Raw genomic sequence first — 18,824 nt, 5'->3', positions numbered from 1 at the left:
TTAACCAACCATATAAAGATTACATTTTAGGTTTTGTTTTCCCTTGTTGCCATTGGGACTAAGTGGGTCAGTGTTTGTCACTAAGATCTCTCTCACGTATTAGATGGCAGATGGGGAGCCAGAACCCCCCTCCCCATCAGTATTACACCACCTAACAGCAGCAGCGTTACATAAGCATTTTAGTGAATATAGGTGAAGCCGTAACATTAAATGAGTGTTGTGAAAGCATTTAGGTGAAATACTCCATGTAGTTTGGTATAACTACCTCTTGTTGAGTCTCTTCTTGTCCCATTACTAGAGGCTGAGTCACCAGAACACCGAGCAGAGTAGCCCAAGTCTCCTCAAACTGGGTGCGACTTGACCATCCTAAAAGCCAGGTGGGAACAGTCAGGAGAATACAAGTATGGGGAATAGCACAGCAGAATATGGTCACTGAACTAAAGTTACAGTACAGGATCTGATCAAGGTGTTCCCATAAATCACATTTTCCTGCTCTTTCAAACTATGCATTTCTCTCACATATGATTGAGGGACACAGAACCATAGGGTATATTGTTACCGAATTAAAGTAAAGGAGAAAATTAACGCATGTACTGAAACACAATAAACAGGCGTTGTTTCTGTGGTCTCAGACACGGCCTAATAAACCGCATTGCTTATCTGTTCCAGAAGGAAGGGAACGCAAACCATGCACCTTACCCAATGTATTGATGCGGTAGATAAATTCTTTAAACACTTCTTTTTCTTGTAAGAACTCAACAGGGATCTCAGGAAGTGAAGTTCCAAATTCTCCCCCCATTTTAGGGGACCATCCAAGTTTCCATACCTAGGCAAAGTAAATAATGATTAAATGCAAACTCACATGGCCCCAGAAATACAATCAATTCTGGAACATACATCATGGAAATAAATATATCTTTTTAGACATTCTAAAAAGGTGACACATTTAGGCAGGTAACTAGCGTAAGAGAGTTCGCACCAGTGGCCATTAAGGTGTATATGATTTACAATGAAGGCCCTAATCTGATGCCTAGTATACAATGAAGAACTCCATCTGATGACCATTATACAAACCAGGTCCTAATCAGACTGCTAGTATATAATACAGAGTCTTATCTAAAGGTCAATATACAATGCCGAGGCCAATAGGACAACCACATCAACCCATGGTTGATCAAGGGTTGACTTTCTTTAACCTGCAACCAACCTCTGACCATTACTTTCAGAAGTCAGTGACATCAGTAGTTGCCTTTTTCTTCAATGAATTCTAGCAGCCAGAGTACACTGATGTTCGTTCCACACAAACTACTTTATTCCTGAGATTGTCCAATATGTATCTTATCTAAAATAGTTTCATTTTAAATATATTATTGGGCTTAATTGTCTATAAATCTTCAATAACAAATAGACATACATACTGGGCAGAAATGTCTTCTTGTCTTATCTTCAGCTATTTATATAGTGCCACTGATTCCGCAGCGCTGTACAGAGAACTCACTCACATCAGTCCCTGCCCCATTGGAGCTTACAGTCTAAATTCCCTAATACACACACAGACAGAGAGAAAGAGACTAGGGTAAATTTGATAGCAGCCAATTAACCTACCATTGTGTTTTTAGGGTGTGGGAGGAAACCGGAGCACCCAGAGGAAACCCACACAAACACGGGGAGAACATACAAACTCCACACAGATAAGGTCAGTCTGGAATCAAACTCATGACCCCAGTGCTGTGAGGCAGAAGTGCTAACCACTGAGTCACCGTGATGCCTGTTGTCTTATGTATAAATCTAAGCTAAAAACTGCCTCCCTTAGACCAACAGGCTACTCTGGTACTTAGATCAGCCATGGCCTTGTCTCTCTTAAGTGGAAGTGTATCTGCTAGTCGGTGACTGAATTCACAGCTGCTGGGATTTCACGAAGGAAGAAGGGAAGATCTTCTGCAACTTGGAAGTTATATTATCTTGACACACATAAAACGCTTGTTTGGCTTTCTCATTGTGGAAGGTTCCAACGTAAAGCTCATTTAAATTGAAGGATGATAATAATTTGGATGTACTCACCAGTGGAGGTACTCTGGTGTAACTGTTGACTATCGGTAATCTAGCCAAGCTTATGATTATGTTTCTGAAAACTGGAGTGAGAAATGCAGCTATATTGCTGTTCTTCTTGTGCCCGAAAGACAAAACTGTCTGCAAGGAATCCACCATCTCAGACATCACCACACAGGCAGTCTTGATAGCTACTGCGCCTAATTAAAAACAAATGCATATATATTATGCAAGTTTACAATAACCATTCACCTACAAACAGTGGAGGCAGCCATCTTGTATAGTAATGCAGCCTGCCTCTGGAGACCTAGAGGGGTGATAGGCTGCATTCATAAAATGGCTGCCTTAACCATATGTAGACAACAGGACTTCTAGATCATACTTCCCAACTCTCCCAGAATGTCTGGGAAACTCCCGAAATCCGGGTCGGTCTCCCAGACTCCCGGGAGAGCAGGCAATTTTCCCGATTGCCGGCCGGCTCTGCAAATTAAACGGAGGGGATGGGGCTTAGTAGTGCCGTGTACACGTCATTGTGGCCCCGCCCCCTATTTTTTTGGGCCGAAGAAAGTGATGAAGGCTTTGGGGGCGGGGCTAACGACACAATTCTTCAAGACCCTCCCCCAACACACCCATCTGCCTCCCGGACCTCCCAGGACACAAGTTGCCAACTATGGTCCAGATGAATTCTTACACAGTCACAGATTACTGTACCTTGAACTCCAGAATCCACCTCCTCCCCAGCTGGGTCTTCTGACAAAGAATTTTTTTTCCTCTCTGGGCAAAGAAGTTGTTCTCCAGGTTCCACTGCGACTAAAAAAAAACACAACTGTCAACCTCTCCATTCCCTTCATGAATACCACAAAAAGCAGCCAACTGTATTAATGGGCTATTCTCTTTATCTCCAAAGTCTGGTGTTCCCCTCACTCCATCCCTGACCAACCCATAAGATCATCTGTGATATAAAACTGTATGATGTAATACCAAGCCTAGAACGGGTGGAGCCTAGGTCCTTGGCGTGAGATACGAATATTTGTTGGTAATGTATAAATAAATGTTAATGATTATTATGATGAATGTGGATTGAAGTGTATTCATCACCTACTAATAGTGGACACAGCCAAGTTCTAAACTAATACAGACAATTAATTCACAAGAAAAACGGTCTCAGTGACGTCACTAATTTCATTGCTTACGAATATTGGTTCAGCCCAAAACACGGCCACCAACGCCGTGTGTAGGTGATGGTTAAGATTCATGAAAGTTATGTAATGCTTCCAAATACCATATTTGGCCACAGCAAACTGAAATAGTTAAAAGTATATCAGAGGTTAGCAACCAATGGCTGCCTAGCAATAAGATGCAATAAAGCCTATCAGAGGCTAATATTCCTGTTCACTATTAAGTTTGAAAAGATGAGCACTCGTCATGAGATTATAAATCCATGTATTCTGAAATAAATTACATTATTAATTCTGCTTTTAAATCTCCATTAATGTTAATTTAGAATACAGGAAGTTACATAATACATTTTTAATCCTCAAGATACAGTATGTGAAAATCCTTTTGGTCCAGTCTTTGAATTAAACATGACAACTCAAAGTTCAGACATCCACAACAAGCATTAATGCACATTCTGTTAGTCTGTTTATGAAACAATTTATACGTTACAGGCCAGTGAGCGTCCTCCATGCTACAGACTAACAAACACATCCATAATACAGGGGTGACAAATTGGATAAATAAAAGAAGAAGCCAGACAGAAGGTGGATGCACATAGTTCTTTATCAAAATAGTCTGAATGTGTTCACTTAGATATGGAAGCTACATTCATTAATCTTACTGAGAGAAAAGACAAGGAGAACTGATGAAATCGGTGTGTGCCAGAGTTCTGTCCTGTCTTTCCAATGGGTTCTGCTGAAGTAAAGAGTTGGATTAAGGTTCCCTGGAGTGAAAGGAGAATAGTGGCGAGCACCCATACCTTTCGGTCAGTTCTGGCCTTCTAGATTCTAGCCAGGTAGCAGGCTGAATAATAGGGTGAGACAATGATAAAAGGATCTGCCTAGGGAGAACTCAGGGAAGTTAATCCTGAGAGAATTACACATTGGACAAACTTGCTGAAAGCAATGGTTCTGTTGGTGGGTTGGACACTTGGTCCTCCAATAAGTAGGGAAGAAAGGGTGTATGGTAGTTAGAACTAGACAGGCCTAGGATTTATTTTTATGGCTGTTGCTCATTCATTTACTGAACAATAGTAATAAGCTGTGGGCTGATTGTACCCAGAGTACGGAACTACTCCTGATCCCTTGAATTCTTCAGATGGTCAGAAGACATTGAAGAGAAATAAGGGGGACAGGTAAATGAAGTGGGACTACCAAGGTACCAATTTCACCCTTAGAATCCAAACAGGTTTCCCCATAGCCTGTGGCTGCGACTTCCTCCCCGGAGGTTATAAGACACGATGTTAGCGACACTGCCTGTCTAGATTCTCAGTCCTGCTGTTTCTGAAGAAGCGCAAATTAGGTTCACAGATCAAGATAAATGGCCCTGAGCTCTAAGACACTGTGAAACATGATGGTCCACAGTGGTAGGGATGGGGAGCAAATGTACCTTCAACACAGTGGCTGGTATCTTTTGTGACCAAGATTTAACTTTCCACTTTCAGTCGAGATGCCTGCATTCACCAATGCAGAGAAGCCATCGTCCCGATAGAAAGAGGACACATTTAAGCTGTCCACATACCTCTTTTAGGAATGTGGGAGATTGTTAAGGGACTTTTGAGCATCTGCACGTATGGCACCTGCCCACAGTAGAGTATATGATTGTAGTGCATGAAGTGTTCAAGAAAATGGATATACACATTTGAAGAGTGTACTTTGTCCTGGGGAAGGAACATCACCATGCTGAAACAGAATTCCATGGAGGTCAAAGGGAACAAGAAAACACGTTGGTCTATTTAAAATGCAGTTGAAGCCTTTTCCAGGGTCTGGATAGCCAGTTATAGACAATGGGACTGCCAGATACTTGGATCGAACCTTCACGAGACGGTCATCCACAAATGGCATAATCATGAGTCCCTTGCAACACAGAAGAGCAACCACTGAGGCCATGACATTGGTAAGAACACATTTGGCCAACATGAAAAAAAAAAAAAAAAAAAAAAAAAAAAAAAGAGTGCTCTAAACTTAGGTTTCTATTGCAAACCTGAAACCTGTTGGCAGCTCTCCCTAATGAGTATTCGGAGGTAGGAGATACTATTTGTGTCCTTAATATTGGAAGACACCAGAAATTGCTCATCCCCATTGTCTGAAATGCCAAATAGAGAGACTTTGCTTTGAAGCTTTTCTAAAGGAAGAACTTGTTGAGAGCTCCGAACCAACAACAGCAGGACAGGCCCAAGTTTCTTTGCCACCGGAAACTGACACTAACACCTCTGGTGATCTAGAACTGGGAAGCTGACAGCCATATGCCAGTGCATTGGACGATAGGCTTCTCAGGCTGTCTGCATTCTGTTGGTGCAGTAAAACTTGACGAATGTAAATTGCAATTTTCTTTTTAAAAAACAAACCAACCAACCCCAGATAAAACAAAAATGTACCCTGTTGGGCTAGGTTGGATCAAGGATCTGCCAGTATGATGTCCCAGGGTCTGGCTACCAGCCCTCTGGAGCCTATTTGGGCTTGCAGGGAAGCTGGACCATGTAGTACAGATCCTGAAAGGTACTTTGTTTTTTTTATATAAAGATAAACCTCTCAGCCCAGACTTACTGGAGCCATGGAGGAGATGGGGCAGAACTCCCTTCCACCCATCCACCCCCACCCCAAAGTATAAAGCTAAAAGAAAATGGTCCAGTCTGATTCACTCACAAGATAAGTCAATCACCCTGGACTGCGCTAGTATTTGTATAACCAGCAGAAACCTCCCATGTAAAGAGTGTGCACATCCACTACCTTGTAACAGCTATTTTAAAGCTATAGATGAGCAAATAAACATTTTTAATCCTAAAGATCGTGCCCTGCCCCTGTGAGACGCATAGAGACGCTAAAAAACATCACCCAGCAACAGCCTTAAGATGTCTGAAGGAGCCTAATGGTGGCAGTGACTATATCCATTAGAAGTGGTCAAAAAAATTCTGTGTTAGCAACAGTAAGACAACAAATCTGTGAAACAGACAGGGTGGCAAAGTAGTTCATCCTGCCACAAAGACTTACTGAACAAGTTGTAGATAAGATACAAAGTCATAAAATGGGTGGGTTTGCCATGTGCATTTAATTTTATTTCACCACCACAATTCATGACAATGTTAATAGAAATTCATCCACTCTCTCTTTTATATAATTCCTTGCATGTCTGCAAGTCAATAAGTTGCAAGAAATATTACATAATTTAACACCCTACTCTTCTCCCTCCAGGCATTGTACTCTGATAAAGCAGCTCGCACACGGTGCTAGATCTAAGTCTCTGTGCACAATAACAAAAAAAGGAAAACCTCATAAAGAGCAAGTTATGACATCTCAAGGGAAGGACCGCAAAGCTTCAGACGGTCAACGTACAACAGCATAAATAAAGAAAGGTATTATAGGCACAGTTCTTGTAGAAACAACGCTATTAACCATAATACCCCAAGTACTTACAAATGTCTAGTATTCTTTTTTTAATTACAGGTAATAACAAAGGATTCAAGGATGAAAGAAACAACATGCCTTTACTAAGGAACAGACTCTCAGCAAATGGCCAGATACAGGAAAGCAAGAAGTTGGGTGTATAAACTTAATTTCATACAGATTTTTATTCCTGTACAGTCTTCCACAATCAGGAGCCTCACATCACTACTCTGTGCTGCTGTTAACATTTAAATTCTCCTTTCGGCTACATACAGTCCCACTTCACACTTGTTTATGCATAGACACACAGGAGAAAAAAGTAAAATTTTCTGCACTGCTGTTAACATTCGAATGGCAGTTTCAACCCTGCCCACTTAATTTCTCACGTGTTTATGTGTCCACGGTCTTGAATAATAAATGCAATAGGTGCTGACCCTAGTCAAATACCCCTAAAAGACACAAAAAACTAAAAAAGGGGCAACTGGGGGGAGATCATAAGGACTTGAGAGGTAAATAAGATAAAATAAATAAAAAATGACTTGCAGGGCAGAGCCAGCCCTTAATTATACAGAGCCAAAGGCACTTTAAGAACTGGGCTTCTTCTACCGGGAAGTGGGTTAGGTAATAGGAGACTTAAGTAACCTGAAACTTAAGGGTTGATCGTAACTCAGATCAGCAAGTCTGTGACCTTCCCCCCCCCCCCCCCCAATGGCTGGATGATTAATGGGGTTTAAATTACACCACAATAGAGTACAAAGATCACTTACCTGCTTCTATAATGAAGCGAATGCAGGTGATGAGGGAGCAGGCATGTGTCACGTATTCTGCAGAAGCCAGCAGATTCCACAGGCCAGGCTGTTGTAGAGTCAGACAGCAGCAATCCAGCACCGCCTGAAGATCCACACTCAGCGGGATCTGCTCGTGTACAAAATGCCAGGACACAGCCTGCAGACAGAAACCCATCAGCAGTGCCACTCTTACATATACATACAAACATACAGATTTACGTTGCACATCTTCTTCTGGTCGACGTTCCACTTCGCTTACCTCAACCGACAGGACCACAAACTTCACAATGTCCGCTTGTTTCTCTTGATGTATATCAGCCGACGGAGGTATTTTAGTCAGAGAGAGCATATACTGCGCCATAGCTCTACACAGGGTGACGAGAGAGTAGTACACCTCGGCATCACCTAAACCAAACATAATAATGTCACTACAGAGGCAGTCTACTCTACCATTTATACACCACCAACAATATATAGTCGTGGATTTAGTTTTCTAATCTACGGACAAAGCTAACATCATAGGCACACCCACAGGTCTAAACCACTTCTCTACCAAAACATATAGGTAACAACTTAGATTGTCTACCCCTAATACCTTTATCATCATCAATGGTTTGGCTGAATTTAAATTCACAGCCTCACCAATAATAAGCTTTAGAAAACAACATTCCGTCTGATATGTTATTTATTCTGCACAGAACCCTGTACATCATGCTGGTACATGTAAACTGCATATAAAGAGGATAGTAAAGGCTATTCATACTGAGGCGAGTGTGCCAGCCATACTTGCATTAATCAGTAATAATTACCAATAGAACCTGGGATGAAAAGGTCTTTTATCCATAACAATGGACCTGAATATACTATCCTGTACCAATTTTGTCTTAGGTTCTGAAGCACTAGTAAGTGTGACATATCCGTTACCTAACACCAGGCTCAGCTGATTCCAGTAGGAGTTTTTCTCCATCGGCTGCAGAAGCTGGAAGAGCTGATGATTGGCTGGCAACTGCTGAACAGTCTGTGACATGAGATCTAGAACCAGAGACCGCGTTGTCTCAAAGAAAGTGTCGTTCTGGTCTCCTAACATCTGGTTCACTCCCAGGGCTAAGCAAGGGGCTAGCAGGCTCAGGTTAAAGTCCTAGAATTGTAGGAAAATACCACCTCAGTTTAAACAATTACCAACCTGTATCTGGAAAGCATGCGTGTCAAAATGCTGCTTTTAATCTATGCAGGTCATTATTGCATGTAGAGACCTAGCTCGTAGTCCATGAACCACGTTCCCCATCATACCTTGCTGGTCATGAAGGCGAGACGTTCAGATGGAGGGATTCTATTCACCAATTCTGCTCCTTCCAGCAGTGCAGAATCAGAGTGTGTATAACACTGTGATCGTACCAGCGACACATACCAGTCCTATAGGAAGAAACGTAAAACATTATTAGTAGATATAAGCTACAGGTATCCTCCATAACCCCATTAGAGACCAGAGGAATTTACACTTCTCTGACCAAAGTGGCTAAAAAACATAACTAACCCCCTGCTTACTGAGCACACTAGAAATTACTCTGTATCAGTCTAATTCTCCTGGGTATAGGGATGACAAATATGAGTACTTTAATCAATGGCAGAATTATGGAGCAGAAACAGGAATGTGTTTGTTAAATGTAAATTCTATAGCAATGTGGACTTTGGTGGTTTTGTAGAGAAAGTGTTTAGTTGCAAAGCCTCATCTGTGTTACTTGTTCCTCTCTCAAAGTGCTAAGTAGCCTTCCTCACCTACTAAATAGCAGTGTTTTACCCACCTCATCAGGGTCCAACGTCTCCAGCCGTGGTTGATTTTCCCCGTCCAGCGGGTGAGAGGTTACTAAAGGTGATGGGCTGACTGTATCCTGTGCCACAGTTGCCCGAAATCTGTCCAGCAGAGAATAGAGTCTTTGGTGCCTTAAAGAACAGATCAGTCAAATTAGTCATTGAACATTTAAATGAAGCGCTGTGACAGCCAATCAGGACCAATACAGTGTTGAGTCTTCTGGATCTTCATAAATGCTGCTAAATCATAATAAGTACATATTGGTTCTTATACAGCAAGTTTCCACATTTACCTTTGTGCTAATCCACTGCTCTGCAGATACTGCTGTGTTCTATCCAGCTCCTCTAGAGGTAACTGAGAGATGGTATTCTGTGGGGAACAAGCATATGTCAATGTGCTGTGCAGAAAGTACTCAGTGACACACAACACTTTATCTTTATTTAATCTCAGACATCTATACATTCTGGCACCGTACTTGTTTGCAGGGAGTTGGTTTTTCCACCAGAAAATAAAGGGGCTTTCATTTGGTAGCATATTGGACTAAATATATTTGTATTGTGTGGGTACCACAAAAAAAAAAAAAAACACAATAATTTCTTAATTCTTCCTATGGCTACTTTTAAACAGTTCGTACAACCTCAGAAAATGACCCCAATGATTTACCACATACCTCTCATGTACCAGGAAACCATATATACTGTGTCTTTCTCATAGTTTGAGGCAGTTAAGAGGTCCGGAGCAATGAAATGATTTGTTTTTTTACCTTTGTATTCTTTAGTTTTCTTTTACGAGGAGAGACCTAGAGGAATCACACGAGACTCCAATAAACGTCCTCCATTTTCATGGGTGATAAATGAAATGCAAATTGGACATGAGAGTACCGGGTAGCGGGGTGGCACAGTGGTTAGCATGATTGCCTCACAGTGCTGGACCATGGGTTTGTTCTGACCATGGCCCTATCTATGTGGTGTTCGTATATTCTCCCCATGTGTGGGTGAGTTTCCTACAGGTGCTCCGGTTTCCTCCCACACTCCAAAGAGTGGTAGATTAATTGACTTCTGTCAAAAGTAACGTGTGTGTGGTTGGGAATATAGACTGTAAGCTCCTCTGGGCAGGGTGTGATGTGAGTGATTAAATATTCTCTGTAGAGCGCTGTGTAATATGTAGACTCTATATGCACAGCCATGCTGATAGATTCATGCAAATGGTTAATTAGTACTATTATTAACAGTTATTTATATAAAGTCCGATTCAGATTACCATGAATTTAAAAGGAGTTCCTATATCAAATACTATAGTGCATTTATCACTTTAAAAGCCATGCGAAATCATTGTGGGTCAGGGACCAATATGTATGGATGGTGGACACACAACTGGTCCTCCCAGCTTTTGTTAACAGCAGAGGTCGGGGCTAATGGGAGCTTTCAGCAACAAGAAGCCAACAGTTTGTATGGCGGCCTTGGTGTTGACGTGTTTAATATCCTTCAACAGTAGCGTGCTGTAGGTTGTATATTATTACTACGGAGTGGCATCTAGGTACAGCATAGCTGTGACAGTTCAGTACCTGCGGAGTAGCGGCCAACAGCATTTCTACCCGGCGACAGGCCAACGTGTCCACCATGCGGGCCAGCACACGGAACGGAGTACACAGCAGCTTGTCAATATACAACATCAACACTGCACCAGACTGACTGAGGTGAATGCCTTCTAGACACTGCAACGTTTTCTTCAGGGATGTCGGCTAGTGGACAAAAAAGGGACAGTAATATAGCGGTCGGCAGTTTATTTAATTGAATCAATAAGAAACAGGAAACTAGACATCATAATGGCATTTTACAAAAAAAAACAACAACCAAGATGATGAACTGGCAGGAGCTACACAGAACAGTACACCGAATTTAGTTTCATTTTCTATAAATAGTTGGATAGTACAATGCAGGGTAACCAGCCATTTTGCACTGAACAGAATTCCCCATGTTTTCTGCATGCAGCAGCTGTCATACTCATATCTTGGCTGATGTATCAGGAGTCTACAGCTGCTCCTAGAGTCTACGTAATTGGAAGTAGAACACAGACTTGAAGCAAGTGCCCCTTGTGGCCAAATTAACATGGGAAAGGTACAATAATTGCATAGCTTTAAAAACTACAACCTTTGAAAGCATTGCTCAAAGTGGGCACACACTTGTCACAAGTTATACTCCACAAACAAGAATGTATAGTATCTAGGTAGCTAAAATGCTAACTTATACAATGAAGTGTAATACATGGATTGGTGTCTAAACGCTCTCTAGTTACCACAGCCCCAGGAACAGTTTGTGGGTTCTCTCTACAGTACTCCAAGCATTCCAGGAGATGACCCTCCCACTTGCAGGCTGGTAAGGTGGTGAAAACTGCCAGCAGAGTAGAACTGGAGATGAATTTCCTAAGGCACTGCAGGTTCTTGTCCGAGAGGTCCTTGTAGGACGCAGAGCATGGGAGAGAGAAATTGTGGTCCTCCTCAATAGTTGAGAGACTGGAGCGTGTGGTGTCATTGTGAAGGTGGTCTAAAGTAATTCCGGATCATCCTGGGACAAGGAACACAGGGCCCCAAAACATTTAAGTGTGAAAACATTCATCTAGAAGATTAACAGTTTGGTCTTGGCATTTTGTACAGAGTTTTGCAAGTGTGTAATTACAAAAAAAAGAAAAAAGCCAGCACTTCCCAAAGATGAAGATGAAGCTGGTTTGAGAAGTGAAAGCAGCTAGTGTTTCCGTGTTTGTTGCCAAAAGGCTAAAGCATCAGATAGATCGCTGGTGCAAAGGTTTGCAGGTGTAGTGACAGGTTACCTCTGCTGAAGAAACATGCTGCAGTTGTACTTGTAAAGAAGGGTTTACAAAGCTTCTGTCCCAACGTTTTGGTTAAACAGAACATTGATACGTTGTCTATGACACGTGATGTGTAGGTCCTAATTTGCCCTGCACTCTCAAGTAGGAGTTTCCAGGGGAAGTTTGTCCTGCAGGGATCGCCTGCTTGGTCAATTGTGGCCGCCGATCATCCACTTTGTGTCACTGCGGAGAACGAGGCAGGAGGGCCAGAAATGCTGTAGCGGTTGCGGTGGTAAAACCCCCTACTCACTCTAGGCAGCAGAGTCCACTTGAGGAGAGAGGTGGGGGTCAGAGCGATCAATGAAGGTGATACTCCAGGAGACAGCTGCTGTAATAAGTAGCCTGAGTGCCAACTTCTACAATGAAGTGTTTGTAATACATGGACTGGTATCTAAACCCTTTCTAGTTACCACAGTCCCAGGAACAGTGCCCACTTTGTGGGTTCTCTCTGCAGCACAATCCTGGGCGTAATATACTGGTTATTGTGAGCATATGTTGGTCATTGCCTCAGAATTAGTCCAGACACATACTCCAGTAACAAGTACAAAAGGTACCACTGCTCTCTATCAGACAGGACTCCCAGCAGGTAGGTCGCAGCTGGATACTCAGGACTAGCTAAGAAAACATTTAAACCAGACTGAAACCATTTCCTCAGGGGTACATCGCCTAATGAGCACTTCTCAAACATATTTAATTGGTGGAGTTTAAAATGTGAGTTTTCATTTTTATTGCTACATTTTGATAATATCTAAATTAAATTCCACTAGTGACTTTAATAACATGATAGATATCCACATCATCTTTCCATCACAATTGTAAACCTCCGTCCAGCTTCTACAGTACAAAACAATTAATATCTGCCGATGCCTACAGATATATTACTAGCATCATCCCAATGTACTGTGTGCTGCATAATAAGTTGGAGCTTAATTAGTAAGAGATAAACAAACAAACAAACAAACCATGTTCTAATTGTTTAACTCTTTACTGATAAAGAGCACGCACTCACCGTTGCTAGGTTCTCACAGCGGGACTGGATTGCCTGAATGAAAAGGCCGCTAGCCGCGGAATTTCTGTGTATTGCACTAATGAAGTCTTGCACCGGGGGTTCGTGTGACAGGTTGATCAGATCTTGCACGTGGTTCACTATCAACCAGGTGAGATGCTCAGAATCATGCAAGTTCTGACACTACAACACAAATAAAAGCAGTAAGGATATATATGTAAACTGGCGCACAGTAATTATGCACAAAGTGTATCCCGTACCAACCAAACTGTAACTTACTGTTAGGACAAGTTGTCTCGTAATATTACTGAGCATATATAGGATGGGGAGCCTCAGGAGTAGTTTTCCTGGTGTATGTACCCCATTGTCAACAGAATTTAGGTGTGGAACGGACGAGTACACCCCTCTATGGCAAAACCTCATACAGTCACTGATTCCCCATGTAAGAATATGGATGCAGCTTTATTGAACCCTTACGACAACTGAAAGAGGATTTCACTATTCTCAGCCTGTTATTGTTTTGCTTCCATCAACTATGACATGCTATACAGATACAAACGCCATAACCAGCCCACCTCTGAGTTTACAGCCATCCCTCTGTCATATTACACATTTTTTGGCCTTTCCTTTACTTTTTTCCTAAATAAAAAACACTTTTTTTCTGTGAATGAATAAATTTTATAAAAATCATGTATAAAACTGAGCGATCGTGCTGGTCATACAGATGATGCTCAGATTATAGAGAGGTATACACAGAATAATTGCATAACAAGCTCTGACACTGTAGCAGGGAGACATATAAATGCTGCTAGCAGCGTTTACATATTAAGATGGATGCTTTTAAAGTCGTACTTTATATATAGCACACGTCATATCCCATTCTTACATGAGAATAGGGAAGGGATAAAAGCCTCCGATAATGACTACATTAATTTGACCAAATAAAAGCATGAGAAAATGGACAGCCTCATCTTATAAAAGATGAGATTTCTTTTATACGAGACGTCTGGTGATTGGCAGACATGAGCTGCTAATACCGAAATACACAAAACATGCCTCTGAACATACGTAGCGCACACAGGAGAATTCGAAAAATCCATGTAAACATCCTGCAGTTACAGATTTATAGGCACTTAAACGGCATTGAGCTAAAAAAAGAAGCAGCTGCGTTCTTTGTATTGCACCCTGTATTTCAAACAAAGGATGAAATAATTCTACAAATATACTCATGTACATATATATTTGCTATATTTTGTGTTATCATGAGATTGTAAATAGCCAAGCAGAATACTCACTTTCCTGGGAACAGCGAAGGAACGACAACGGCGATTTATAAAACATATCAGCGCTTGGTATATAGTACAATATTCATTAATAGTATAACAATAGTGGGGCCACATACGGTACTTACCACATAGTCGCAGAACAGGATAAGGGCTCCGCGACGTACTATTTCCCGGTTGCACACGCCAAGTGTGGAACGCGGCTCTGGCTCCTCGCTGTCAGTTGATACTTGAGGACTTAGCAGCAGTTTAGTACTGGACAGACTGTTTCTTCTGCACACAAGTATGAGATAAAACAAATTATGCACGTTCCGATCTACTCAATTTTTTTGCCACCTGATAAAATAATTTCACTTCATATTACAACATACAGATATTACAGTATGAGGTCGTAGTACATACATGTACATTGGATCTTATAGATACAGATTAGCTTAAGGTTACACTGAATCTATCTATCAGTGTTGGCAATGGTGTAGGGGGGACACCAGCTAATCAGTGTCCAATGGTTAAAAATAAATAAAATAGTCAAAAAAAATAAAGACACAAAATGTAAGTGGATAGCGAAGAATATTAAACAAAGATTTAAGGATGAACAGCTCAAAAAAATGCACCACAAATTATTAATATAGGGAGACCTTTAAGTAAAAATGAAACTTGAAAAAATAAAATAACTGAACACAGATATGGAATCAAATAACTGATCTGAAAGCTGGTGATGTAGACTTCACTATATACACCCCAAAAGACACCAACTGCAGAAAATGTTACGTATATAATTTTATAAATTACTGGATAGCTCACGTCGCATTAGGTGGAAGGTGGTAACCATGGCAGCGAAAAGTTAATAACTTGTTAGGCTTCCCAATTAATTACATGGGGCCAAATAATTATGCACAAATTGGAGGAACAAATTGTACTTTACGTGATGGCTGTGTAGGAGCAAACAATGTATTTATGAAGAAGCATGTCATAATAGATTTGAGCACACAATGCGTGTATCGGCCTTCCTCCTACATTAACAACAGTTGCATTTAATGGCAAAGCTTAATAATTATGATGTAGCCTGAGGTTGCTTACATTGGTAAGAAGTCATAACACAGGGAGAAAAAGAAACAGGACGAAGTACAAGTATTTTTATATCCACTTGAGTGTTCTTGCACAAACTCCTTACTCTATGAATTAGGACTCAAAACACATTGGTCTACCAAATAATATATCTCAATATCTTGTACAAGATCCCATTTAATACAGGTGTAACAATAATAAACTTAATTTGTAGATAACAGCAAATTCAAATGAATTAAAGAGCAGGTATTTCTCACTCACAGTGGAAACAGCCATGTTGTGGATCTAACAAAAATTCATAAGAATACAGCTTATCCATTTATTTTAATCTAGTGACACTGTGTGCCTCCTCCCTTAGTGAGGTCACTAGTACCTAGTGAATTGATAGGCTGAAGGCTGGTCCGGCCCACAAAATGCCTGCTTCCACTGGGTGTAAATGCCAGGCACTACATCTCTCACCATGCCCAGCCATCTGGCACTCCCGAAAGTTCATGTCTTGGGCATACTTTATATATTCACACATTATATGGTTGTTATATTCACAATCCACTTGTGTAGAAGGGGTGCACCAGAACATGGAATATTCCAATTATCCTGCTGCATTACTGAGAAGGGAGGTCGTGGTACGTTTCAGGACTACCAATATGGTATAATGGTCTCACTACCTGAGTGATTCCCTTGTTGCTGACAAGTTATTATTGAGAGTAGTTTCAGAAGTAAAGGTCAGAGTGACAATAAACAAACCATACAAGATCATATTTTGGTCATGATCGGACTTTGGTACAATGGACATTGTGGCCTTTTTTTCTTATAAAAATATTGTTGTTTTTTGTATAATTTATACATTTTCTTGTTTGCTTTTAGAAGAGAAGAAAAACTTATTTCCACACACAAAATAACAAATACAAATGTATTTAGAAATAGTCATTAAAGCAGAAGACGAAGCAGTGATGTGCTTTAAGGATATGGCCTCTGCACAGACATCTGTACTGGTAACCAATAAATCACAAATGAGCTGAGCCCAAAGTATATAGCTTAAAATAACATGTATTAAATCAGCATTAAAACCCTGACATCTAGAAAAAGTACTCCAACATCTTAACCACGCAAAAAATACAATGTATGAACTATGGCCTTGCTCTAGGGGTTTCCAGTGTCCACATCATCACATATATTTGACATGATTTCTTGGTGTGACCTTACTTGAGGGTCTGGTGTACTTCAGACCACCAGTTGTAGTTCGTGTAGTCAATGAGCAGCAGGAACTGACACCAGAGTAGCACTAGAGGAGGGTGGGTAGGGAACATGGACTCCACAAGGATGCTCAGGCTCTCCAACGTGTAAAAGTTTCCATTGTCACCGTCCCCCTTGAACAATCTTGTAGCTGCATTTGTGATCCTTCGGAATGTTCCTACATGTGACACAATGGCAGTCACACACAGAAACACACACTTGCAATAACATACATTGGAGACTTTAAGGAGACAATGCAAGTAGAACACATGTGCTATGACTCCCACCAATCAGAAATTAGCCTTCATTTTTTCCGAGTATACTGGACAGCTGAAAACTGATAACTGATTGGCTGCCACAGTACGCTTCACATTGAGGCGGATTATAATTCTGCTGCCTTGAAATTGCTATTCTTCTTCTTTATATATCGGGAGTTCCTCAAAGATTGCAAGCTCATTTGGTCAAGACTGTTGTTTCAGGTCATTGTCATACCCGTGCCAGTTAGATGTCATGGTCTACAATTATCTAACTGGCACGGGCATGTGGAGACTTGTAGCCCTACAACAGTTGGTGATCCACAGGTTGCCTCAGCCATCTACTACAAACCTAACATACCTCACTGGAAAACATACAAGAGAGAAATAAGTGTGACTGGGAGCTAGTGGCTAAAATAACTTGGGATATATACAGAGGATTAATCTGTAGATCTTGTGAGCCATCTACTGGCCAGAAAATAAACAGCAGCTGAGTACAACAATACTGTGGCAATATATTCTAGAAGCAGAGATCTAGGACACATCAAGATAAAGTCATTCTCGATCCAAAATGAAACTAATTCTCTCAATTTCACATTGTACAGCTTTTGTCAAGTTTATTTTTTTTCCATCACAAGAAAATAAAGAAAAACCCCAACAATTAGGCATTTAAGGTATTAGCGGATGTGAATTAAACGGTTGAGGCGTCAATAATAGTGGTGGGGCATAGCAAAATTAACTGGTAGCTGAATAATTTAATGAACCAGATTAAACTATGTGTTAATTGTGAAGATGTGATCCATCTCTGTAGGTATTAATAAGGGGTGATTTTCATTGTAAGAGGTGCAGTATGTACTGCGGAAAATATTCCTTGGCCTCTAGTTAGATGCTTTCATATCTACTAGTGTCTCAATTTTATGATGGCCAAATTAAGCACAATGCTGTCCCCAATGTAATGTTACTACTTTACAGCAAGCTAGGGCTTTTGAAACAGATTGTCTATCTCCGGCAGGGAACAAGGAATCTCATAGAGTAACTATTCCTAACATGCGTCTCACGGAACACTGTGTGTCCATACCAGGTTAGACAAATGTAGATGGGACAAGGAAAATCTATTTAAAAAAGTAAAGCTGGAAAACTGCTGAGACAGGTAAGTCTCCTCAGGAACATGGCACTCATCACACATCCCAATCTACACTGCACACTACACACTACACAGGCCATAGTCCTTCATTGTGTGAGTGTGTGCAATATGTGGCTGGTAACTGGGGGAGGGGGTACCGCTGTATAATATGTGTCTGGTAACTGGGGATGGGGTACCGCTGTGCAATGTGTGTCTGATAACAGTGGGAGGGGGTACCGTTGTGCAATATGTGTCTGGCAACTGGGGGAGGGGGTACCGTTGTGCAATATGTGTCTGGCAACTGGGGGAGGGGGTACCGTTGTGCAATATGTGTCTGGCAACTGGGGGAGGGGGTAAAGTTGTGCATTATGTGGCTGGCAACTGCGGGAGGGGGTACCGTTGTGCAATATGTGTCTGGCAACTGCGGAAGGGGGTACCGTTGTGCAATATGTGGCTGGCAACAGGGGGAGGGGGTACCGTTGTGCAATATGTGGCTCGCAACAGGGGGAGGGGGGACCGTTGTGCAATATGTGGCTGGTAACTGGGGGAGGGGGTACCGTTGTGCAATATGTGGCTGGCAACAGGGGGAGGGGGTACCGTTGTGCAATATGTGGCTGGCAACAGGGGGAGGGGGTACCGTTGTGCAATGTGTGTCTGGTAACTGGGGGAGGGGGTACAGTTGTACAATATGTGGCTGGCGACTGGGGTGTACAAAAGTGTAATATTTGGCTAAATCTGTTGGTT

At 41.5% G+C, this 18,824-nt stretch overlaps 1 protein-coding gene across 4 annotated transcripts in view; it reads right to left on the bottom strand.

Annotated features, from left to right (window-relative positions):
- Window positions 1-18,824, bottom strand: part of HTT (huntingtin) — a 124,063-nt gene that overhangs the window by 27,461 nt on the left and 77,778 nt on the right. For 2 of the 4 annotated variants that reach the window (XM_075194346.1, XM_075194350.1), the window contains 15 exons: window positions 16,674-16,881; window positions 14,531-14,675; window positions 13,123-13,302; window positions 10,813-10,989; window positions 10,012-10,047; window positions 9,541-9,617; window positions 9,241-9,379; window positions 8,729-8,851; window positions 8,363-8,576; window positions 7,698-7,843; window positions 7,418-7,595; window positions 2,761-2,859; window positions 2,062-2,249; window positions 700-826; window positions 266-366 (listed from right to left, as the gene is read on the bottom strand). In XM_075194346.1, the coding sequence (XP_075050447.1) occupies window positions 266-366; window positions 700-826; window positions 2,062-2,249; window positions 2,761-2,859; window positions 7,418-7,595; window positions 7,698-7,843; window positions 8,363-8,576; window positions 8,729-8,851; window positions 9,241-9,379; window positions 9,541-9,617; window positions 10,012-10,047; window positions 10,813-10,989; window positions 13,123-13,302; window positions 14,531-14,675; window positions 16,674-16,881 (2,138 nt within the window). The remainder of the gene's footprint in view (window positions 1-265; window positions 367-699; window positions 827-2,061; window positions 2,250-2,760; window positions 2,860-7,417; window positions 7,596-7,697; window positions 7,844-8,362; window positions 8,577-8,728; window positions 8,852-9,240; window positions 9,380-9,540; window positions 9,618-10,011; window positions 10,048-10,812; window positions 10,990-13,122; window positions 13,303-14,530; window positions 14,676-16,673; window positions 16,882-18,824) is intronic. The other 2 variants (XM_075194351.1, XM_075194349.1) reach the window with 1 other exon arrangement.

Source organism: Mixophyes fleayi, chromosome 1, assembly GCF_038048845.1.
Source record: "Mixophyes fleayi isolate aMixFle1 chromosome 1, aMixFle1.hap1, whole genome shotgun sequence".
Classification (NCBI taxonomy): domain Eukaryota; kingdom Metazoa; phylum Chordata; class Amphibia; order Anura; family Limnodynastidae; genus Mixophyes; species Mixophyes fleayi.
The sequence above is the reverse complement of the archived record's forward strand: the minus strand, read 5'-3'. Positions and strand labels throughout refer to the sequence as shown.